Raw genomic sequence first — 24,496 nt, 5'->3', positions numbered from 1 at the left:
CGGAGATGGCGAGTCAGGAGTACTCTAGTGAGAAGACAACGTTTGCCAAATGGAAGTACAGATACTACTTTAACCTCGTTGATGTCAAAGGTAAAATGTACATTATGTCCCAGAAAAAAAACTTGTTCGAGCAACTCAAACCCACAGAAACACCCGTCGACTGCAATAAATGCAAACCTCTGTAATGGTACCGTCTTTGCTATGTGTGTGGGGGGTGACAATAGTTACTTTTACTGGTAACTAGTTACTTTTGTAGTGGAGTAACTTTTTTTGTGAGGTCACTATACCTAATTACTTTTTTAAAGTAACGTGCCCAACACTGGTTGTAGCCTATGATTAGCAATAACAGTTATATTTTTGCGTAAATTAAGCATTTTCAAGCATAAACACAGCTAAATAAACCAAAATACAAATATAAGGCATTCAAAAGATGCATTCCCAAAGACAGGAATTCCACACTGGTCATTTATTAACAAGTATATTGCACAATCCAGCAGCCAGCATTATAATGCTGATAATCATAACGTACACAAATGAGTTTCACACCACTCAATAGTGCAACTTTAAAGCGCATGTAGAGGTAGATACCCTTGCTGGAAGCTGATCACTCACATACTTTAAATGAGCTACTGCCATCTTGTGGAGTAAATTAGAGACCCCAGGGGTTATTTGCACACCCAGACACTGTGGGTGAGTCTGCGGTTAATTAAATGGAGGCATTAACTGGAGCAGGTATAACTGTATGCAATGTCCAAGTATCCGCTCTACAGCAAGTACTGATTGTCAGTCATGTCTTAACATAGCCAGGTTCTTTATTTTTGTTGTCTATTTCTATAGAATCACAACCACCATCTTCCCATCAGCTGATTAATGGCTGCAGTGGGGTCAAGCTAGGCTCATCCTGTTAGTGTGAACGCATTACCTCCATGTGTGTGGGGGGGCTGTGACCGCTGAGATGCTACTAAGCACCTACTGTTTAAAAAAAAAAAAAAAAAGCAACCCCTCCCCCAATTCCCTCTTTTAACAACAGAAGCCCCACACTTGTCTGACCTGAGCGCTTCCCCACCGAGATCCCTTGGCTCTTATTTTCCTCTTATTTTTGTCTCCGCTTACACATGGAAGTCATGTCAGCGTCCATCGAGGCGGTCTGGTCAAATATTTTCCTTACAGTCACGTCCGCCGAACTTGAAGGATGAGTGGGGCAAGTTGTTTTTTAAAGGTTTCTTTTCCTGGACAAAGTGTGCAGCAAAGTTATATTCTGTAATGAACCCTTTTAACAAGAATGTGTGTATTTCATGTACTGGTAAACCGATAAAGTCATGCACTTTTTGAATACTACTATAACTAAACACTTTCTTTCTTTTTTTCTTCCAGCTCTCGGGCAGATAATGCTGTTTGTGGATGGCATGAATGGTCTCATCACCCATAATGAAACAGTCCAGTGGCTTTACACTCTTGTTGGATCCAAGGTATAAATACTAAACCATTTAAAAGAAACAACAACACTGTAGCACAATCACTGATGGAAACATGACTGCTCATAAATAGTTGTGCAGTGTGCAGACTCACTGCTATCAACCTTCATGGTAGTGCGGGCAACTCTGCCCCCTGGTGGTCAGATTGTTCCACACACCTTATACACTTCCACTGGAACTACTTTCATACTTACTTATCTAAACTAGTCCATAGACTGGAGTTAAAGGTATTGCATGTTTTTTGGAACTTAGCATCTCGGTCAAACAAACACATGATCAATCCCTACCATCTCAGCAGGTAAAAGTGGGCCTCGTTGTTCGAAGTTCAGGGTGTCTGTGAATGCATCCGAGTGGTGGAGAATGAGGAGTGAAGTCCTCTGAGGATGAACGGAGATGTAATATACAGTATATGGTGTTGGAACTGAGTACTGTTATGAATACACAGATAAGAAAGCTACTTGTGTTCCCTACCAGTTTGACAGCAATGTCAAATGTGAAGACTTTTCAGCTGCTGCATCGACTTCAGTTGTGTTTCTCTCCTATCCTGCAGTTCCGTCTGGTGGTGAAGACGGCCTTGAAGCTCCTGCTGGTGTTTGTGGAGTACACAGAGTCGAACGCCGCCTTGCTCATAAAGGCTGTGAACGCTAAGGATGCTAAAAGTGGTAAATCACAAACTAGTAACAGAGTTGATGTACAAATTACTGAATTTTTTTGAATGCATCCCATAATCAGTTCACAGTTCCACATGTCCGAAAGGAGTAGGAAGAAGCAAAGCTTATTAAATCCTACCCCGCCATCTGGTACTTTTACAATCAGTAACTGTTACTTTTGATCACTTCCTGCTTTCCTAATGTATATAAATATATATTTTTTGTCACGTACCGAAGTACAAGGTGATATGACCATCCAATAACATAATGGGTACCATAGTAAGTGTCAATATAGTGATATGGATAGCACATCATGACTGGTTCAAGACTCTTGTGAGATGGAAATGCTAACGGCGCTAATCTGGTTTCAGAGACTACCGTGAGTGCGGCATTATTGCACTGAAAATTGGACATTAGATTTAACTAAAAAGAGAGAATATACAATTTTATTATTATTACATTTTAATAAAACTTTGCACGCATATTTGACTTTATGTCTATATTCAGTTTATTGCAAAAATATCAATATATATATTGTATATCGTTATTGTACCTAAATACCATTATGTCATTGTATGGTCATATCACCTCGTACTTCGGTACGTGACAAAAAAATAAAAAAAAATTAAACCATATTAGGAAAGCAGGAAGTGAACAAATGTAACAGTTACTGATTGTAAAAGTACCAGATGCAGGGGTGGGATTTAATAAGTTTTGCTTCTTCCTACTCCTTTTGGACATGTGGAACTGTGAACTGATTATGTGATGCATTCAATTGCAATCTGATGCATGTTCAAATGAAATAAAACCATTACCATTAAATACGAATATTGGGATATGAGTTTTGGTCCATATCACCCAGCCCTAGTTACTACTATACCTTGCTTTTCAAGATGAAATGTCTGTTTTCTGTGTTTATAGAATACATTTCTCCCCCAAAAATACAGTAGTAAAATGTGCTATTTCAACTATTTTTGCACAGTAAAGTCTCTTAACTGCAGAGGTGGTCAGCTTCTAATATTAACAGTAGAATGAAACATAATGCATAAACAGTTTCTCCTGTGACTTAGCATCTGTTGTTTGCACATGGCTGATTCAGGTGCAAAACTATGGGGGAACATCATGGAGATCTTGGATGAGAAGGATGGAGTTGATACGGAACTGCTGGTATATGCAATGACACTTATCAACAAGGTAAGTCTGTAATATAAGACATAATGGACAATTGTATGCTTCCGAGTTTGTGGGAACAGTTTGACCAAAGCGAAGCAAGCGTCTATGAGTTTGGTGTGGAAGAGCAATCAAGTAACTCAAACAGAGATTGGGTCTAAAATCGAAGAACTAAAATGAGTGGTTTTTCACTTCCTGTTAGGGAAATTGCCAGGTGTCCCAATACTTTTGTGAATGTAATCTCATTTATGTTGTCCAAAAATGTGTCTCCAAGACTCTGGCAGGTCTCCCTGACCAGGACTCCTATTACGACATGGTGGACTGTCTGGAGGAGCAAGGCATTGAGTCCGTGACACAGAGACACCTAAGCAGGAAGGGCACCGACCTTGACCTTGTAGAGCAGTTGAACATCTACGAGGTCAGGACGTCTCTCATTATCATTACCATCGACGCTATACGGAATTATGACGCTTGATGTTCCTGTTGCGCTTCCTCAATTGTCCCCAGACGTCTCTCCGGCATGAAGACGGTGACGACGAGACGCACCTGCCTCCCAGAAGGGATCGGCGCCAGGCGAGCGTCGGTGGCGCCAACGAGCGTTGCGGCCTGGAGAGACGGCGGAGCCGCAGACATTCACTCCAGAACAGCAGAGGTCACTCCTCGGCCCCAGCGTCGCCCTGCAGCCCTCACATGAACAGCTTCCTAGCTTTTGGTGGCCAATGTGTTGAAGACGTTACTGAAAGGTGAGGAGCATCTGACGAGGATATTGTACTCTTGCGTAAGGGCACTTATGAACAACAGAATTGCATCCATTTTCCTGGTCAAATCACGGGTTTTCATGGCCACTTTGTTGCTAGGCAGAATTTATGAGGGCCAGTAAAACACGTTTTAAAAGCTGATGATGGTGTAACCCATCAGCAATAGGGATTCAGACGGGACACACTAAGGTATGAGATACATATACATTTATGCAGTACTGTGCAAAACTCTTGGGCCAACACAAGTTTTAGTGATGCAGTAAAATAGTAACGTTTAAAACAAACACAACTACAAGGATTACACAAACCTCAGGGGTTATACTGTACATGTAGCGATGGTAAAAATAGTAAGTATGTACTTTAAATCATTCATGCATTCATTTTCTATCGCTTTTCCTCACAATCGCCGGGGGGATGCTGGAGAAGTTTAGAATAAATACATTAGAGGCTAACTAGTTAGCTTGGTAGCATGCTATGTTTAAAGCGGCGGTCGTCTCTTGTGTCCTTGCATCCTTGTAGCCTGCACATTACAGTTGAGCAATGCCTTGTAAACAAAGAATAATTTGAGCACAAAGGTGACTATAGGGGTGTTATGTCATGTCTACAGAGCTCTAATAATGGTAAAAACTGTCCAATTGTCCAAACCTCACAAGGGTTGCGGGCGTGCTTGAGCCTATCCCAGCTGTCTTCGAGGCGAGAGGCGGGGTACACCCTGGACTGGTGGCCAGCCAATCACAGGGCACATATAGACAAACAACCATTCACACTCACATTCATACCTATGGACAATTTGGAGTCGCCAATTAACCTAGCATGTTTTTGGAATGTGGGAGGAAACCGGAGTACCCAGAAAAAAAAAACATGCATGCATGGGGAGAACATGCAAACTACACACAGAGATGGCCGAGGGTGGAATTGAACCCGGGTCTCCTAGCTGTGAGGTCTGCAACCCTAATTATTCCCTATAAAATGTATTTTTGTTTTACTTGTAATATTAATTGTACTGAGCATATTTCCTATGGGAAAATGGGGACCTACTTTTAAGGTAGCATCCCTATTGAACCTTCTGGTTGCTCCCAAGTCCAGTCACGGGATACCAGCCCACCACAGGAAATTTAGTGGCCTTTGAAGATCACCCTTTTCCATTTTGTTAATGGAACCCAGAAGGCCCGTGCAAGCAACGGATTTGAATAGCAAAAAAGGGCAACAGACTGGTGTGTGACGATGTAGTACAGAAAATAAGACTGTATCTCCTGCAGTCTTCACGCTTCCATCAATGAAACCAATCAACTTTGCCTTGTTCGCAATCACTAACACATTGTTGCACTATTTGGCATACCTGTTTCTCTCCATGTTTACCTCTGCCAAAAATGAGAATTTTTGTGTATGTTGAATGTTGCTATATTAGCAACTGCACTCAAATTATACAACCTTTGTTTTAAATCACCTTTATTTTTAAACAATAGTGACTATTTGTAATATTATATAGTTGGAGCTATGAAAAAATTTAAATAGTGGCATAATATAACAGTTTTGTCATGCTGCATTTTTTTTGATAAGTGTGGTATTTTGTACAATCTTTTGTCCTATATATTTTTTTTCCTAAGTGCTCCGACCGATGCCGAAAAAGGGTCCCAAAGCGCACAAGATACAAGACGATTGAGCAGTGATCGCTCTCAATTTTATACTCTAAAATTTGTAGAATATATCTACAGTAATCCTTTCTTTATTGCGGTTAATTGGTTCTGGACCCGACCGTGATAAGTGAATTTCTGGAAAGTTTATAAATGGAATAGTTTTGTTTATGACCTTTTATATACAATTTTTTATATTATTCAAGCTTTCTATACATGAAACAACCATATTGTCACTTTTACTCAATATAGTGGACATAATAAGAGAAAATAAGCAATTTAAGACATAAATAAATGTGTTCAGTGGTTCAGACAGGAAGTGACATTGAGTTTTGTTAGGGATTATTGTGCCTGTTGTAAGATCATTGAAACTTGCTATAAAAGCCCGTTTTTTTTTCATTGATCAGGTCTGGTGCTTGTGTGTCTCACCATTAAAGTAGAATTCCTGACACCTAGTGACCAGTAGGGAATACTACATATCATCACAACCTTTTTGAATGCGTTTAGTTCACTTTTTATACTTGAAAAAGCTTTAATTATGTAAGAATATATCAAATGTGGTTTAAAAGGCATGTTTTTATCAGTAATAATAGGCCTTATTCAACCACGAAACAGCATTTAACTGAAGGAAAAATAAGTTATTTTGTGATGTCCGGGTAACTCGGTGACCTTCTTGCTCCTCTTTCTCTATCTTCTTGCATGCTTGCATGTGTGTGGTGTTCAGTGTCTCCCATGAAATTACAACAACAATACGGCATAAATCAAAGCACAATAAAATGACTTGTACATGTGTGCAAGCTAAACATCTGTTAAAGTGCATTTTTGTGTGTAAATATACACTCATTTTAGATTTAATGGCTTCCTGAAGTGTTCAAATTTCCCTGCATTTTGACAAGAGCATTGTATGGGAAACACTGGGGCTCGGTCGCCATGTTTGTGTTGTCTTCTCATTCATGTGTCTGTGTGTTTTCACTTTGCCTCCATTCCTGCATCGTTCCTTTCCTCCTTTCCTTTCACCCCTCGAACCGTCCCTTGCCACAGAGACGAGGAAGAGGAGGAAGGAGAGGAGGTGGAGAATGAGGAGGATGAGGACGACGAGGAGGTGGCAGATGATGAAAGTCATGCAGGCTCTGAGTCCTCTAGGCAGGGCACTCACAGGTACTGTAGGCTTATCGTACTATTTAGGATACAACCCATTATCCCCTTTATACTCTAAAGTAGAGTATACTTACAAGTATATAGGGCCTTAGAGCATTTGGGGCATTTTTTTATTATTATTTATTTTATATTTATTTTATATTTTTTTATATTTATTTTATATTATTATTTATTTTTAATTTTACAAAGAAAAAGTGAAAATATAGAAAGAAAATTAACAAGGAAATTTATTAACTAGTATATAGGGCCTCAGAGCATTTGGGGCATTTTTAAAAATTATTTATTTTATATTTATTTTATATTTTTTTATATTTTATTTATTTTATGTTATTTATTATAAATTTTACAAGGAAAAAGTGAAAATATAGAAAGAAAATTAACAAGAAAATTCATTTACTAGCATATAGGGCCTCAGAGCATTTGGGGCATTTTTTATTATTATTTATATTTTATTTTTTATATTTATTTTATGTTATTTATTTTTAATTACTACTATATTAATCTACTATGTAGTATACTATTACTCCTGCCATGTTTTAGAGCGTTTTTTTTTTTTGCTCCACGGACAAGTGACGTTGCAACATTTGAGGATACACACTAGAAATGACAAAAATAAACACATATTAGCTTATTTTGTTGATGCAAAAGATGCTGCAGTATGACTCCACATTCTCCACTTTGCTGCAGTGGTCCATTTTTGACCCTCCCTCAGTCTCCTCTCGGATAAAATGAGTCGTCTTAGACTTATCTCGACACAGGAGACCCTCATTCTCCTTTATTGTTGTTTGTTGGTGTCTCTGATTCTCGCTGATGCATTCGATGCAGCATGGTTATTGCAGTTTCGCACAATAACACACAACTGTCATGTCCATCTCTCATACCGCTCAGGATAATAGATCTCATTTTCTACTTTCCTTTGAGATACAATTCATGGAGAACTCTTATTTTTTTCCTGTAATACAATGTTGTTTTCATGAAAACACTAAAAACACCCATGTTGACAATTTGTCTGACATCCCTGAAGACATGCAAAGAGAAATACAAGTTATTTTGAGATTATCACTTGCCTGGTTTTCATTTGTGATGCAGCCACAGTGATTTCAAACCAGCCTATGCATGAATACTAAGAACGAAAGAGTCATAGATATAATAAATATGAAATTATAATGAATGAATGTCGAAACATATTAAACGATAAAAATTGTGTCGCCTTTCTACAGAGTTTCTTCCAATGGAAGTCCATATCCAGGCAGGCACCAGACTCCATCCACGCCCAACGCTCGCTTCACGACTACAGCGACCTGCACACCAGATTCCAAAGCTGACCGGTTAGTACAAACGGACGAATGAATGATTAGGTACAATCTTTGACAACCCTGCAAGATGAATGCTGTGTTGCGTGCATGCAGACCTGCTATAGGAGGCCTGCTGAGCTCCTCGTACAGACAGCATCAGGAGTCTCTGGCTGCGGAGAGGGAGAGGAGACGTGTGGAGCGAGAAGAACGTCTGCAGAGGATCGAATGGGAGGAGCGGAATCGCTTCAAGTTAGTGTAACAATACAAAACAAAACAGTGATGTGCCAAGGTTCATTCCTTTAGAGTTAACATAGGTTGCTCATTAAAAGAAAAGCATAGAATAATTTACTTGTGTTTACTTATAATATACTTATTGTTAGTATATGAAGCACATGCACCGGGAAAATCTCTTATGCTTTGTTGTAAAAGTCTGGTCACCTTGTGATGAGCTTGAATATATAACATCTTCTCAGTCACATTCATTCATTCATTCAGCAAAGCATAAACATATTTTTAATTAAAAAAATGGAAGAACTGCAGCGACAAGCACCTTCCCTTTCTCGCACACCTTCACCGTACGCCTCATTAGTGTAGTGTAATGTGATGGAGAATGAGGAAGTGTAGTTCTGAGGATGAAAGGAGAGACTTACGGTACAAAATGATCTGACACATTTGTAGGTTAAATAAAAGACAAATAAAGTAAAGTAAAAATTAAATCAGTTATAGTGGTGCAAGGTCGGCCCGTTGATTTTGGTTTCAATGCAGATCCAGTAGCTCTGAAGTCGGTAACACATAACAAGATGGTGTTTGGAGCTGGTACGGGATCATGTCTACCAAGATTACGCGATTCTCACCAGTCCAATTCATGGCAGCAACTGAAAAAGAAACGAAAAAATGGCATTATCTGGGAAAAAATGGCATTATCTGGGAAAAAAATGGCATTATATTACACTTTTTGGGCGGCACGGCGGACTAGTGGTTAGCGCGCAGACCTCACAGCTTGGAGACCAGGGTTCAATTCCACCCTCGGCCATCTTTGTGTGGAGTTTGCATGTTCTCCCAGTGCATGCGTGGGTTTTCTCCGGGTACTCCGGTTTCCTCCCACATTCCAAAAACATGCTAGGTTAATTAGCGACTCCAAATTGTCCATAGGTATGAATGTGAGTGTGAATGGTTGTTTGTCTATATGTGCCCTGTGATTGGCTGGCCACCAGTCCAGGGTGTACCCTGACAGCTGGGATAGGCTCCAGCACCCCTCACGACCCTCGTGAGGAAAAAGCGGTAGAAAATGAATGAATGAATGAATGTATCTTTACTTTATTTGCCTTTTATTTAACATACAATAGATAGAATTGCTGCCAATGTGTAGTTTGGGTTTTTGTTGTTGTATGTAGTTGTATGACATCCCCATCAGCAGTGTAGTCCATTACCAGTGTCTAACCCTAATAACGGAACCACAATTTGTCCTCACCAAAATCCGACCAGAACTGAACTCACGTGGCCTAGTGTGGGGTAAGTCACCTTTGATGGATAACACTGCTGATGGGGATGTCATACCTCTTCATATCAAAGAATATGAACTATCATTTTAAGTTTGAAATAAAGTTAAATAAGTCTTACCACTTTGATGTATTCCTCTGTGAACACAAATGCTAATTCTCTTTGTTTTTTTTTTGTATCAGTCGAGATTATGTCGACAAAAGAGAAGAAGCAAGACAAGCCAGAGAGGAAAGGTGGGTTTTATTTGGAGCACCTGGCTGCACATTCACTCCCCATTACAATTGTAAAGATTCATTTGAAAAAAAAAAAATGGAGAGCAGATGGAACGTGAGTTTCAACAGAGCCCCACAGGCTGAATAATACCAATTATACCTCTCGGCCTGTTTACCATTACAATATCCCAAAGTTAACAAGACAAGTGTGGAATTGCGTTTTGGCATGGATGTGGTCCAGGTGCCTTAAAAGCGTTTTTAAGGTTTTATAGCTCATCGTTACGCCCTCGCGCATTTCACCCCTCTTAAGTGGAACATGCATGTTCTGTGTTGAGACTAGCAGCCTTTTGAAGCGTCTTTTCAGTTTGATTGCCCCATAATCAATCCTAAATAAAACATCTTGTGACATCATGACAGTTGTTTCATTTCTGTTTGATTTACAATTATACATACATCTTTGCTGCGGCAGGTACAAGGCTGTGGAGAGGCTTGCAGCCGAGGAGTTTGAGCAAGAGCGACCCAGGGTTCCAGTCAGGGGCCGCACAGAGATCACGCTGTGTTTGAGTTCCAACCCTGTCGTCCGCTCAGCATCCCGCTGTGTCACAACATCATCCATCGTTTCACAGCAAGCCCCGTCGGGTAAATATCTGAAAATGTATGACACGAGGAGATACATGCAGATATAAGGAGTGGTTAGGAAGGAGGTTCACAGTGTTTCAATGTGATTCTGATAAAACTGCAATGAAAATGTTAGTTTCTTTGTTGAGTTTGGACATTTTCCTGCATCTATTACTGTATTGATCCAAAAAAAAACCCAATAAATAATAATGTTTTATATCTAATATTTATGAGTGGATGAGTGGTTAGCGCACGGACCTCACAGCTAGGAAACCAGGGTTCAATTCCAGTTTGCATGTTCTCCCCATGCATGCGTGGGTTTTCTCCGGGTACTCCGGTTTCCTCCCACATTCCAAAAACATGCTAGGTTAATTAGCGACTCCAAATTGTCCATAGGTATGAATGTGAGTGTGAATGGTTGTTTGTCTATATGTGCCCTGTGATTGTGATTGGCTGGCCACCAGTCCAGGGTGTACCCCGCCTCTCGCCTAAAGACAGCTGGGATAGGCTCCAGCACCCCTGCGACCCTCGTGAGGAAAAAGCGGTAGAAAATGAATGAATTAATATTTCCAAGATGGATCATGGATCATTATTATCTTTTAATTAGCATCATAATTAGGATCATGTTTGCTAAATTCCACAGACACGGAGGCACATTTTACCTGTGGATCTCGAGTTGTGTCACAACCGCATCTCATCAATGGTGTGTGTGTGAGTGACAGGAAGAAAAGCTTTTACTTGCTTGGTTAAATTAAATATCTGGAATATAAGTTTCACAAATATGGGATGTTTTCTGGAAGTCTATCAGTGGATTTGGGATTATATTTCACCAAAATTAGCATTTCTTTGTCTTTAAATGGGATATTACTTACAGTGGTGACCAAACAAGGGTTCACAAAGTGTGAGAATGATCATATTATATTCATCAATTCTAGTTATGACATTTACAAATAATGTTGCTGACTTTTTTTTTTATGTCTTCCAGAGACGCCATCCATCCCCGAGTCAAAACTTGACCCAAAGGCCAGAAGCAAAAGTCCTGCATCAGAATTTTGTCCTTCACCTCCCTCACAACCAAATATGGCTGAAACAGAGCAGCCAGCGGACACGGAGGATGTTGCTGAGATTCAGCCAGATCAGAATGTACTTGTCGAGCCAGAGGAGTGTGAAGAGGGAGGAGTGGAAAGAGGAGACAGACAAGAAGAGGAGAAGCTAGAGGAGCAGGAAGAGCGTGAGATGGAGAGAGGCGTAGAAGAGCGAGTGGAAGGTGAGCTACAGGTAGATGGAGATGGAGAGGAAGCAGCTAGCGTAGCGGAGGGCTGTAGTATAGCAGAGGTCGTGGATGTAGTGGATGTTGAATTAGAGGAGGATTGTGAGAAGGATCAGATGATAGAGAGGGATGTGGAGGAAAGTGGAATGCTGAGTGAGAAGGAGAGACAAAACGAGGAAGTAAACGAAAAGGACAACTGCTCTGCATCCAGCATCTCCTCCACCAGCAGCACCCTGGAGAGGGAGGAGCGGGAGGAGAAAGTCAAAAATGACATTGACGCAGGTCAGTTTTGTTCCTCTACTTGTACTAACTAACCTCGTGAAGCTTTCTATCATACCTTTCCCACCACAACAGGCCAGTGGAGCCAGTGCATCAAAGACTCAGAGGAGAACCACATCCTCAGCAACAAGCACTTCATGCTGGACATGCTCTACAATTCCAGCAAGGAGGACGCAGAAGGAGAGACGGAGAAAGAAACTCAATGCAAATGTGAAAAGGACACAGAGGACGCCGACTCCTCTGTGGCCAGCTTGGCCAGCAGGATCTCCACATTGGAGGCTCACAGACAGGCCAGAGAAGAAAATGTGAAGAAGATGGAGGTGGGGCACCTAGACAAGCAGGGCACTGTGCGGGCAGTGGCGGAGAAATTTGGAGATCTAGTTAAAGGTCTTACATCTCCTACGGAAGTGGAGGCCGCAGTGGACAAATCCTCCAGTAGCATCTCGTCCGCCCAGAAGAAGGAATCAGACCAAATCTGGGATCAGCTGATGGCCACGCCCAAGGAGCTACGCATCAAGGAGATGGATTTTACCGACCTCCGAGAAGAAGATGACATGGATATTCTAGATTTGAACAGCATGATGGGGGCGCGTGATCTTCTCCCACCGCCGCCTCCCCCGCCTTGCAACGTCGCTCTACCACTGCCGCCGCCCCCTCCCCTCCTTGGCAAAATGATGCACCCACCTCCGCCGTTTTTGGCGCCTGTGCCACCACCTTCCCCGCAGTTGACTCGGGGGGAGGTCCCTCTCTTCCTCAAGAAGAAGAAGACCATCCGGCTCTTCTGGAACGAGGTGCGCCCCATGGAATGGCAGTGCAGGAGCCACAAGTTCTGTAAGGAGTCCTTGTGGTCCAAACTGGAGCCACTTAAACTGGACACGTCTAAGCTGGAGCAGCTGTTTGAGTCCAAATCTAAGGAACTTCCTGTTACCAAGGTACATCAGCACTGCTCTTAAACTGTATTTGGAACAAGGAAACCACATCAATAATGTCAAATTAAATTAAATTAAATTAAATTAAATTAAATTAAATTAAATTAAATTAAATTAAATTAAATTAAATTAAATTAAATTAAATTAAATTAATAATAATAACAATACATCAGCGCTGCTCTTAAACTGTATTTGGAACAAGGAAACCACATCAATAATGTCCCATTAAAAATAAAATAATAAAATAAAATATAAAAATACATCAACACTGCTCTTAAATTGTATTTGGAACAAGGAAACCACATTAATAATGTCCCAGTAAAAATAAAATTAATTAAATTAATAAAACAATAAAATACATTTATAAAATAAATACATTCATACATTTGTAAAATTAATAATAATAATGAATAAAATAATATAATAAAATAAAAATAAAATATGTATTGACGGAAACTGGGAATGCTAAATTTTTAACCCTTTATCAGGTAAACAAACACATTTGGTGAACCTTAATTCAAAATCCATCCCGCACACCTCACGTGTGTATGTGGCAGTACAACCATGTAGTTTCCCCAACCTACCAGCAAAGGAAACATAGTGTCATATGTATGTTTTTTTTTATTCCACTCCCATTTCTCCTTTTTCCATTTACTTTACTTACCATTGGAAAAATTCAGTGCAAAATATAAATTCTTGCAACTAGGCCTTGATAAAGAAGTATGACGCTTGTGTTTGATTTTTTGATGTCAACTAGAAAGCAGCAGTTGACGGCAAAAGGCAAGAAATCATCGTCCTGGATTCCAAACGCAGCAACGCCATAAACATCGGCCTTACGGTCTTGCCACCTCCTCGCACCATCAAGACGGCCATCCTCAACTTTGACGAGTATGCGCTGAACAAAGAAGGTATTGAGGTAAGGATAAACATATTGAGTAAAACATATTGAGGCTCCAAAATAAATGCAGTTTTTTTTCTCGACTGATGTTGTTGCCAATGTACCAAAAATACACAGATGGACGTCTGATTAATGTAATTAATCTGGCTTAGCCGTGGTAATGTTGACATATCGTATGTCTGTGTGGCGATGTGTAATTAATCACAATGTTGATTAAAATGTGAGCTTGCACTTTGTAGAAGCTATGCGATAGACATCAGGAGCTAAGGATGAATGTGGCGTCCCTTCAGTATTATGTAAAGCATAGACGGATCACTCGGCAGTCATTTCCTGTTCACTTTTTTCTCAGTTTGATTTAAAAAAAAAAAAAAAGGTTGAAAGTTCACATGTCACGCACGTTTCCTGGAAATCTGGAAACTTCTAAGATCAACAGAGGTGGAAAATGTCCGAATCAATTTGTGTCATCTCCCGCTCTTGTGATTTACCTCCAGACGTGTTATGTGAATACAAGATCATGATGACTTGATAAACAATCCCACTGGAACTCTCCATCCCCCCCCCCCTTTTCTGTCATCTCATCTCCTTGCAGAAAATCCTAACCATGATCCCCACGGAGGAGGAGAAGCAGAGGATCCAGGAGGCTCAACTGCTCAATCCGGATATTCCCCTGGGGAGCGCCGAGCAGTTCCTCCTCATCCTCTCCTCCATCACAGAGCTGTCGGCCCGCCTGCAGCTGTGGGCCTTCAAGATGGACTATGAGCTTATTGAGAAGGTTAGTGTCTCTGCTGGCTTTAATCACATGCACGTGCATCAGCTTAAGTAGGAGCTTGTTGCCAATCTGCTCGTCGGTGTGCATTCAAAGAAATACATTTGAAGAAAAATACACAGCGCTGCATACTACATATACAATCATCTACAGCTTAAATGAAGTTTCCTTTTTTTTTGACGCACAATTAAAAAATTTCCCCTACTGATAAATAAAAACGTATTTCTATATGTGATTAAATGTGATTAATTCTGAGTTATCTATAGTTTAAAATGATTAATATTTTAATTCATTCCAATTTATATCTATATGGGCTGCACGGTGACCTGGTGGTTAGCACGCAGGCCACACAGCTAAGAGACCTGAGTTCGATTCCACCCTCGGCCATCTCTGTGTGGAGTTTGCATGTTCTCCCCGTGCCTAACATGCTAGGTTAATTGGCGACTCCGAATTGTCCATAGGTATGAATGTGAGTGTGAATGGTTGTTTGTCTATATGTGCCCTGTGATTGGCTGGCCACCAGTCCAGGGTGTACCCCGCCTCTCGCCTGAAGACAGCTGGTATAGGCTCCAGCACGCCCGCAACCCCCGTGAGGTTTGGACAATTGGACAATTTTTACCATTATTAGAGCCCTGTAGACATGAAATAGCACCCCTATAGTCACCTTTGTGCTCAAATTATTTTTTGTTTACAAGAAATTGCGCAACTGTAATGTGCAAACGACAAGGATCACTGCAAGGACACGCAAGAGACGGCTGCCGCTTTAAACATAGTATGCTACCGAGCTAACTAGTTAGCCTCTAATGTATTTATTTTAAACTTAAGAAAGGGTTTCAAACCGAGTGGGGAAGAAGGGTAAAACAAGAAGCGAAAAATTTACCACTTCCACACAGAATGGGAGGAGAACTTTTTTTTGCAATTTCATCTAATGTTTGTGTAACATTACTGGTGCAGAATACTACATAGAACTTCCATCCATCCATTTTCTATACCGCTTATCCTCACTCTGGAGCCTATCCCAGTTGTCTTCTGTGGTGGGGTACACCCTGGACTGGTCGCCAGCCAATCACAGGGCACATATGGACAATTGGAGTCGCCACTTAAGCTAACATGCATGTTTTTTGGATTGGAGAAAACCGGAGTACCCGGAGAAAATGACATAGTCTCAATATTTTTGACGAGTAATAGTCCATAGTCAACCACAAATGTCTTTCTAGGAAGTGGCTGAGCCTCTCCAGGATCTCAAAGAAGGGATGGACCAACTGGAGAAAAACAAGACCCTCCGCTACATCTTGACCACGTTGTTAGCCATCGGCAACTTCCTTAACGGCACAAATGTGAGTAACTTCTGTAATTTATCTGCCAAACTTCTTTCCATTGTTGGTTGGAATCAGTCAATCAATCTCCCGCACCAGTACGTGATTGATATGTTGCCAACCAAATTGACTGAAATGCCATCCAATGACAGGCTAAATGAGAGTGTGTGTGTGTACTGTGTGTGTGTACCGTATGTATGTATGTATTGTGTGTCTGCATGTGTGAACTCTATGTACTGTTTATATGTATGTATCTATTGTGTGTCTGAATGTAACTACTGTATGTATGTATGTATATGTATTTATATATGTGTATATGAAACAGAAAAAAACGACACCTTATGTTTTTTGTCAAAAAACACTGGCATTATCTGCCATTTTTGGATTCTTCTCAGGCCCCTTTTGAGCGTGTGTGAGGTTTCCCCTGTTTTTTTTAACCAGAAAAGTGCATTAAAAGCAAGTTGAAAAAAAAACAGAAAAAACAACATACTAACTTACGTTTTTTGTCAAAAATCACCGATCACAAATTAGGTTCACAATTGCTCTGGACTGTGTGAGAAACATTACCTCCATCTGTCTGAGAAGGAATGTGTGTGTGTGTGTGTGTGTGTGTGCATCTGCGTTGTGTACTTGTGAGTGTATGAGGGACAAACACGCAAAGGGGAAAGTGTAAGTCGTCTCCCGTGAAAACATAAATAACGTGTGGATGTGTACTTTTCAGCTTGGCGTTTAAAGCTGGCGTAAGAACAAAGGAGATGATGTTTGCGTCTTTCATGCTATGTTCCGGTTTCTTTAGCTCGGCAATCTGGGAGTTTAGGAAGTAGATTTGGGTTTCTGCTAATCACAAGCTAATAAAGCTATCATATCTTGATGGCACGCTTTGGGGCCAATGGGGAATTGCACTGCAATTTGGAGCTCTTATGGAGTTTTTGGATTGTTTCTGTCCGAATGTGCCCCTTCCGCTCCCTCCTTGTTGAGTTGGCTTCCGTATTTTTGTTATTTTTCCAGGCCAAAGGCTTCGAGTTGGGATACCTGGAGAAAGTCCCTGAGGTGAAAGACACAGTTCATAAGCAGTCCTTACTCCACCACGCTTGCGCCATCGTGGTTGAGAAGTTTCCGGATAGCTCCGATCTTTACTCCGAGATTGGCGCCATCACCCGCTTGACCAAGGTTGGAATTCTTTGAAATAAGATTGAATTGGAATGAAACTGAAGCATTGGAAAAGCGGCATTATTCCTCTCCCTATCTTGTTTTTTCCAGGTGGACTTTGACCAGCTTCAAGACAGTCTCTCTCAGATGGAGCGAAGGTGCAAAGCATCATGGGATCACCTCAAAGTCATCTCTAAACACGAGATGAAACCGGCGTTGAAACAAAAAATGTCCGACTTTCTCAAAGACTGTGCGGAGAGAATTATTATTCTAAAGATCGTACACAGGAGGATCATCAACAGGTATGCTCGCCGCTTGCAGCGACACGGCCGTATGCTTCACAATGAAGAACTTTTGGGTTCTTCTCGCAGGTTTCACGCCTTCCTCCTGTTTCTGGGCCACCCCGTATACGCCGTCCGCGAGGTCAGCATTCACCGTTTTAGCAAGATCCTGAGTGAATTTGCCCTGGAGTACCGCACCACGAGGGAGAGGGTGCTGCAGCAGAAACAGAAGAGGGCCAACCATCGAGAGAGAAACAAGACCAGGGGGAAAATGATAACTGATGTAAGTGTAACTGATGATGTATGCTCCATTTTGTTGTTTGTTGTAAGTTTACAGAGAAAAAACTCCAAAGGTAGGTTGATTGTGAAAGAGAGTGAAAGGTAACACTTTACAATGAGGAACAAGGCCACCGAGCTCGAACGCAAACCACCACTCATTAGGTCCTGGTTACTTTTTCAGAAGTTCCTCAGTAACTACTCTAAATTTGTGCCAGGGTGCTTCTGGGGCCCCTGTTGAGTGTGTGTGAGGTTTCCCCTGATTTTTTTTTTTCACCAGAAAAGCGCATTAGAAGCAAGTTGAAAAAACTGAAAAAAACGACATACTAACCCCTTACGTTTTTTTCAAAAATCATTGCCCCCGAACATTGGCATTTTATGCCCTTTTTGGGTGCTTCTGGGGCCCCTTTTTAGTGTGTGTGAGGTTTCCTCTGTTTTTTTGACCCAGAAAAGTGCGTTAAAGCAAGTTGAAAAAAACTGAAAAAAACGACATACTAACCCCTTACGTTTTTTTCAAAAGTCACCGCCCCCGAACATTGGCATTTTATGCCCTTTTTGGGTGCTTCTGGGGCCCCTCTTGAGCGTGTGTGAGGTTTCCCCTGTTTTTTTGACCCAGAAAAGTGCGTTAAAGCAAGTTGAAAAAAACTGAAAAAAACGACATACTAACCCCTTACGTTTTTTTCAAAAGTCACCGCCCCCGAACATTGGCATTTTATGCCCTTTTTGGGTGCTTCTGGGGCCCCTTTTTAGTGTGTGTGAGGTTTCCCCTGTTTTTTTGACCCAGAAATGTGCGTTAAAGCAAGTTGAAAAAAATTGAAAAAAACGACATACTAACCCCTTACGTTTTTTTCAAAAGTCACCGCCCCCGAACATTGGCATTTTATGCCCTTTTTGGGTGCTTCTGGGGCCCCTCTTGAGCGTGTGTGAGGTTTCCCCTGTTTTTTTGACCCAGAAAAGTGCGTTAAAGCAAGTTGAAAAAAACTGAAAAAAACGACATACTAACCCCTTACGTTTTTTTCAAAAGTCACCGCCCCCGAACATTGGCATTTTATGCCCTTTTTGGGTGCTTCTGGGGCCCCTTTTTAGTGTGTGTGAGGTTTCCCCTGTTTTTTTGACCCAGAAATGTGCGTTAAAGCAAGTTGAAAAAAATTGAAAAAAACGACATACTAACCCCTTACGTTTTTTTCAAAAGTCACCGCCCCCGAACATTGGCATTTTATGCCCTTTTTGGGTGCTTCTGGGGCCCCTCTTGAGCGTGTGTGAGGTTTCCCCTGTTTTTTTGACCCAGAAAAGTGCGTTAAAGCAAGTTGAAAAAAACTGAAAAAAACGACATACTAACCCCTTACGTTTTTTTCAAAAATCACCGCCCCCGAACGTTGGCATTTTGTGCCCTTTTTGGGTGCTTCTGGGGCCCCTCTTGAGCGTGTGTGAGGTTTCCCCTGTTTTTTTGACCAGAAAAGTGCGTTAAAGCAAGTTGAAAAAATTGAAAAAAACGACATACTAACCCCTTACGTTTTTTTCAAAAATTGACACCCTAAAATTTTGGCATTTTATGCCATTTTTGGGTGCTTCTGGGGCCCCTTTTTAGTGTGTGTGAGGTTCCCCCTGTCTTTTTGACCAGAAAAGTTCATTAGAAGCAAGTTGAAAAAACTGAAAAAAACGACACACTAACCCCTTACGTTTTTTTCAAAAATCACCGCCCCCGAACGTTGGCATTTTATGCCCTTTTTGGGTGCTTCTGGGGCCCCTCTTGAGCGTGTGTGAGGTTTCCCCTGTTTTTTTGACCAGAAAAGTGCGTTAAAGCAAATTGAAAAAATTGAAAAAAACAACATACTAACCCCTTACGTTTTTTTCAAAAATCGACACCCTAAAATTTTGGCATTTTATGCCATTTTTGGGTGCTTCTGGGGCCCCTTTTTAGTGTGTGTCAGGTTCCCCCTGTCTTTTTGACCAGAAAAGTTCATTAGAAGCAAGTTGAAAAAACTGAAAAAACGACATACTAACCCCTTACGTTTTTTTCAAAAATCACCGCCCCCGAACGTTGGCATTTTATGCCCTTTTTGGGTGCTTCTGGGGCCCCTCTTGAGCGTGTGTGAGGTTTCCCCTGTTTTTTTGACCAGAAAAGTGCGTTAAAGCAAGTTGAAAAAACTGAAAAAAACGACATACTAACCCCTTACGTTTTTTTCAAAAATCGACACCCTAAAATTTTGGCATTTTATGCCATTTTTGGGTGCTTCTGGGGCCCCTGTTGAGTGTGTGTGAGGTTCCCCCTGTCTTTTTGACCAGAAAAGTTCATTAGAAGCAAGTTGAAAAAACTGAAAAAAACGACATACTAACCCCTTACGTTTTTTTCAAAAATCACCGCCCCCGAACGTTGGCATTCTATGCCCTTTTTGGGTGCTTCTGGGGCCCCTCTTGAGCGTGTGTGAGGTTTCCCCTGTTTTTTTTGACCAGAAAAGTGCCTTAAAGCAAGTTGAAAAAACTGAAAAAAACGACATACTAACCCCTTACGTTTTTTTCAAAAATCACCGCCCCCGAACATTGGCATTTTATGCCCTTTTTGGGTGCTTCTGGGGCCCCTCTTGAGCGTGTGTGAGGTTTCCCCTGTTTTTTTGACCAGAAAAGTACGTTAAAGCAAGTTGAAAAAATTGAAAAAAACGACATACTAACCCCTTATGTTTTTTTCAAAAATCACCGCCCCCGAACGTTGGCATTCTATGCCCTTTTTGGGTGCTTCTGGGGCCCCTCTTGAGCGTGTGTGAGGTTTCCCCTGTTTTTTTTGACCAGAAAAGTGCCTTAAAGCAAGTTGAAAAAACTGAAAAAAACGACATACTAACCCTTTACGTTTTTTTCAAAAGTCACCGCCCCCGAACATTGGCATTTTATGCCCTTTTTGGGTGCTTCTGGGGCCCCTCTTGAGCGTGTGTGAGGTTTCCCCTGTTTTTTTGACCCAGAAAAGTGCGTTAAAGCAAGTTGAAAAAACTGAAAAAAACGACATACTAACCCCTTACGTTTTTTTCAAAAATCGACACCCTAAAATTTTGGCATTTTATGCCATTTTTGGGTGCTTCTGGGGCCCCTTTTTAGTGTGTGTGAGGTTCCCCCTGTCTTTTTGACCACAAAAGTTTATTAAAAGCAAGTTGAAAAAACTGAAAAAAACGACATACTAACCCCTTGTTTTTTTCAAAAATCACCGCCCCCGAACATTGGCATTTTATGCCCTTTTTGGGTGCTTCTGGGGCCCCTTTTTAGTGTGTGTGAGGTTTCCCCTGTTTTTTTGACCCAGAAAAGTGCGTTAAAGCAAGTTGAAAAAAACTGAAAAAAACGACATACTAACCCCTTACGTTTTTTTTTAAAAGTCACCGCCCCCGAACATTGGCATTTTATGCCCTTTTTGGGTGCTTCTGGGGCCCCTCTTGAGCGTGTGTGAGGTTTCCCCTGTTTTTTTGACCCAGAAAAGTGCGTTAAAGCAAGTTGAAAAAACTGAAAAAAACGACATACTAACCCCTTACGTTTTTTTCAAAAATCGACACCCTAAAATTTTGGCCTTTTATGCCATTTTTGGGTGCTTCTGGGGCCCCTCTTGAGCGTGTGTGAGGTTTCCCCTGTTTTTTTGACCAGAAAAGTGCGTTAAAGCAAGTTGAAAAAATGGAAAAAAACGACATACTAACCCCTTACGTTTTTTTCAAAAGTCACCGCCCCCGAACATTGGCATTTTATGCCCTTTTTGGGTGCTTCTGGGGCCCCTCTTGAGCGTGTGTGAGGTTTCCCCTGTTTTTTTGACCCAGAAAAGTGCGTTAAAGCAAGTTGAAAAAACTGAAAAAAACGACATACTAACCCCTTACGTTTTTTTCAAAAATCGACACCCTAAAATTTTGGCATTTTATGCCATTTTTGGGTGCTTCTGGGGCCCCTTTTTAGTGTGTGTGAGGTTCCCCCTGTCTTTTTGACCACAAAAGTTTATTAAAAGCAAGTTGAAAAAACTGAAAAAAACGACATACTAACCCCTTATGTTTTTTTCAAAAATCACCGCCCCCGAACATTGGCATTTTATGCCCTTTTTGGGTGCTTCTGGGGCCCCTTTTTAGTGTGTGTGAGGTTTCCCCTGTTTTTTTGACCCAGAAAAGTGCGTTAAAGCAAGTTGAAAAAAACTGAAAAAAACGACATACTAACCCCTTACGTTTTTTTTTAAAAGTCACCGCCCCCGAACATTGGCATTTTATGCCCTTTTTGGGTGCTTCTGGGGCCCCTCTTGAGCGTGTGTGAGGTTTCCCCTGTTTTTTTGACCCAGAAAAGTGCGTTAAAGCAAGTTGAAAAAACTGAAAAAAACGACATACTAACCCCTTACGTTTTTTTCAAAAATCGACACCCTAAAATTTTGGCCTTTTATGCCATTTTTGGGTGCTTCTGGGGCCCCTCTTGAGCGTGTGTGAGGTTTCCCCTGTTTTTTTGACCAGAAAAGTGCGTTAAAGCAAGTTGAAAAAATGGAAAAAAACGACATACTAACCCCTTACGTTTTTTTCAAAAATCACCGCCCCCGAACATTGGCATTTTATGCCCTTTTTGGGTGCTTCTGGGGCCCCTCTTGAGCGTGTGTGAGGTTTCCCCTGTTTTTTTGACCCAGAAAAGTGCGTTAAAGCAAGTTGAAAAAAAACTGAAAAAAAATGACATACTAACCCCTTACGTTTTTTTCAAAAATCGACACCCTAAAATTTTGGCATTTTATGCCATTTTTGGGTGCTTCTGGGGCCCCTCTTGAGCGTGTGTGAGGTTTCCCCTGTTTTTTTTGACCAGAAAAGTGCCTTAAAGCAAGTTGAAAAAACTGAAAAAAACGACATACTAACCCCTTACGTTTTTTTCAAAAGTCACCGCCCCCGAACATTGGCATTTTATGCCCTTTTTGGGTGCTTCTGGGGCCCCTCTTGAGCGTGTGTGAGGTTTCCCTTGTTTTTTTGACCCAGAAAAGTGTGTTAAAGCAAGTTGAAAAAAACTGAAAAAAACGACATACTAACCCCTTACGTTTTTTTCAAAAATCGACACCCTAAAATTTTGGCATTTTATGCCATTTTTGGGTGCTTCTGGGGCCCCTTTTTAGTGTGTGTGAGGTTCCCCCTGTCTTTTTGACCAGAAAAGTTCATTAGAAGCAAGTTGAAAAAACTGAAAAAAACGACATACTAACCCCTTACGTTTTTTTCAAAAATCACCGTCCCCGAACATTGGCATTTTATGCCCTTTTTGGGTGCTTCTGGGGCCCCTCTTGAGCGTGTGTGAGGTTTCCCCTGTTTTTTTTGACCAGAAAAGTGCGTTAAAGCAAGTTGAAAAAATTGAAAAAAACGACATACTAACCCCTTACGTTTTTTTCAAAAATCACCGCCCCCGAACATTGGCATTTTATGCCCTTTTTGGGTGCTTCTGGGGCCCCTTTTTAGTGTGTGTGAGGTTTCCCCTGTTTTTTTGACCCAGAAAAGTGCGTTAAAGCAAGTTGAAAAAATTGAAAAAAACGACATACTAACCCCTTACGTTTTTTTCAAAAATCACCGCCCCCGAACATTGGCATTTTATGCCATTTTTGGGTGCTTCTGGGGCCCCTGATGAGTGTGTGTAAGGTTTCCCCTGTCTTTTTGACCAGAAAAGTTCATTAGAAGCAAGTTGAAAAAACTGAAAAAAACGACATACTAACCCCTTACGTTTTTTTCAAAAATCGACACCCTAAAATTTTGGCCTTTTATGCCATTTTTGGGTGCTTCTGGGGCCCCTGTTTAGTGTGTGTGAGGTTCCCCCTGTTTTTTGACCCAGAAAAGTGCGTTAAAGCAAGTTGAAAAAAAATGAAAAAAACGACATACTAACCCCTTACGTTTTTTTCAAAAATCATTGCCCCCGAACATTGGCATTTTATGCCCTTTTTGGGTGCTTCTGGGGCCCCTGTTGAGTGTGTGTGAGGTTCCCCCTGTCTTTTTGACCAGAAAAGTTCATTAGAAGCAAGTTGAAAAAACTGAAAAAAACGACATACTAACCCCTTACGTTTTTTTCAAAAATCACCGCCCCCGAACATTGGCATTTTATGCCCTTTTTGGGTGCTTCTGGGGCCCCTTTTTAGTGTGTGTGAGGTTTCCCCTGTTTTTTTGACCAGAAAAGTGCGTTAAAGCAAGTTGAAAAAATGGAAAAAAACGACATACTAACCCCTTATGTTTTTTTCAAAAATCGACACCCTAAAGTTTTGGCATTTTATGCCATTTTTGGGTGCTTCTGGGGCCCCTGTTGAGTGTGTGTGAGGTTCCCCCTGTCTTTTTGACCAGAAAAGTTCATTAGAAGCAAGTTGAAAAAACTGAAAAAAACGACATACTAACCCCTTACGTTTTTTTCAAAAATCACCGCCCCCGAACGTTGGCATTTTATGCCCTTTTTGGGTGCTTCTGGGGCCCCTCTTGAGCGTGTGTGAGGTTTCCCCTGTTTTTTTGACCAGAAAAGTGCGTTAAAGCAAGTTGAAAAAATGGAAAAAAACGACATACTAACCCCTTACGTTTTTTTCAAAAATCACCGCCCCCGAACATTGGCATTTTATGCCCTTTTTGGGTGCTTCTGGGGCCCCTTTTTAGTGTGTGTGAGGTTTCCCCTGTTTTTTTGACCCAGAAAAGTGCGTTAAAGCAAGTTGAAAAAACTGAAAAAAACGACATACTAACCCCTTACGTTTTTTTCAAAAATCGACACCCTAAAATTTTGGCATTTTATGCCATTTTTGGGTGCTTCTGGGGCCCCTTTTTAGTGTGTGTGAGGTTCCCCCTGTCTTTTTGACCAGAAAAGTTTATTAGAAGCAAGTTGAAAAAATGGAAAAAAACGACATACTAACCCCTTACGTTTTTTT

The 24,496-nt window shown here is 41.1% G+C and overlaps 1 protein-coding gene across 2 annotated transcripts in view; it reads left to right on the top strand.

The window, feature by feature from the left end:
* The window catches only part of fhod3b (formin homology 2 domain containing 3b), a 129,397-nt gene that overhangs the window by 96,360 nt on the left and 8,541 nt on the right, over positions 1-24,496 (top strand). The window contains exons 7-24 of one of the 2 annotated variants that reach the window (XM_058083357.2): positions 1,375-1,469; positions 2,026-2,137; positions 3,225-3,319; positions 3,570-3,713; positions 3,803-4,038; positions 6,729-6,845; positions 8,066-8,173; positions 8,255-8,389; positions 9,823-9,873; positions 10,322-10,491; positions 11,456-12,022; positions 12,095-12,951; positions 13,706-13,864; positions 14,436-14,618; positions 15,830-15,949; positions 16,937-17,098; positions 17,189-17,379; positions 17,449-17,641. In XM_058083357.2, coding sequence (XP_057939340.2) covers positions 1,375-1,469; positions 2,026-2,137; positions 3,225-3,319; positions 3,570-3,713; positions 3,803-4,038; positions 6,729-6,845; positions 8,066-8,173; positions 8,255-8,389; positions 9,823-9,873; positions 10,322-10,491; positions 11,456-12,022; positions 12,095-12,951; positions 13,706-13,864; positions 14,436-14,618; positions 15,830-15,949; positions 16,937-17,098; positions 17,189-17,379; positions 17,449-17,641 — 3,695 coding nt within the window. The remainder of the gene's footprint in view (positions 1-1,374; positions 1,470-2,025; positions 2,138-3,224; positions 3,320-3,569; positions 3,714-3,802; positions 4,039-6,728; positions 6,846-8,065; positions 8,174-8,254; positions 8,390-9,822; positions 9,874-10,321; positions 10,492-11,455; positions 12,023-12,094; positions 12,952-13,705; positions 13,865-14,435; positions 14,619-15,829; positions 15,950-16,936; positions 17,099-17,188; positions 17,380-17,448; positions 17,642-24,496) is intronic. The other variant, XM_058083359.2, reaches the window with a different exon arrangement.

The sequence above is a fragment of the Doryrhamphus excisus genome, linkage group LG17 (genome assembly GCF_037039965.1).
Source record: "Doryrhamphus excisus strain RoL-2023G ecotype Guam linkage group LG17, RoL_Dexc_Guam_v1.1, whole genome shotgun sequence".
Lineage (NCBI taxonomy): Eukaryota > Metazoa > Chordata > Actinopteri > Syngnathiformes > Syngnathidae > Doryrhamphus > Doryrhamphus excisus.
Note: the sequence above shows the minus strand (reverse complement) of the source record. Positions and strands in the feature narration are given on the sequence as shown.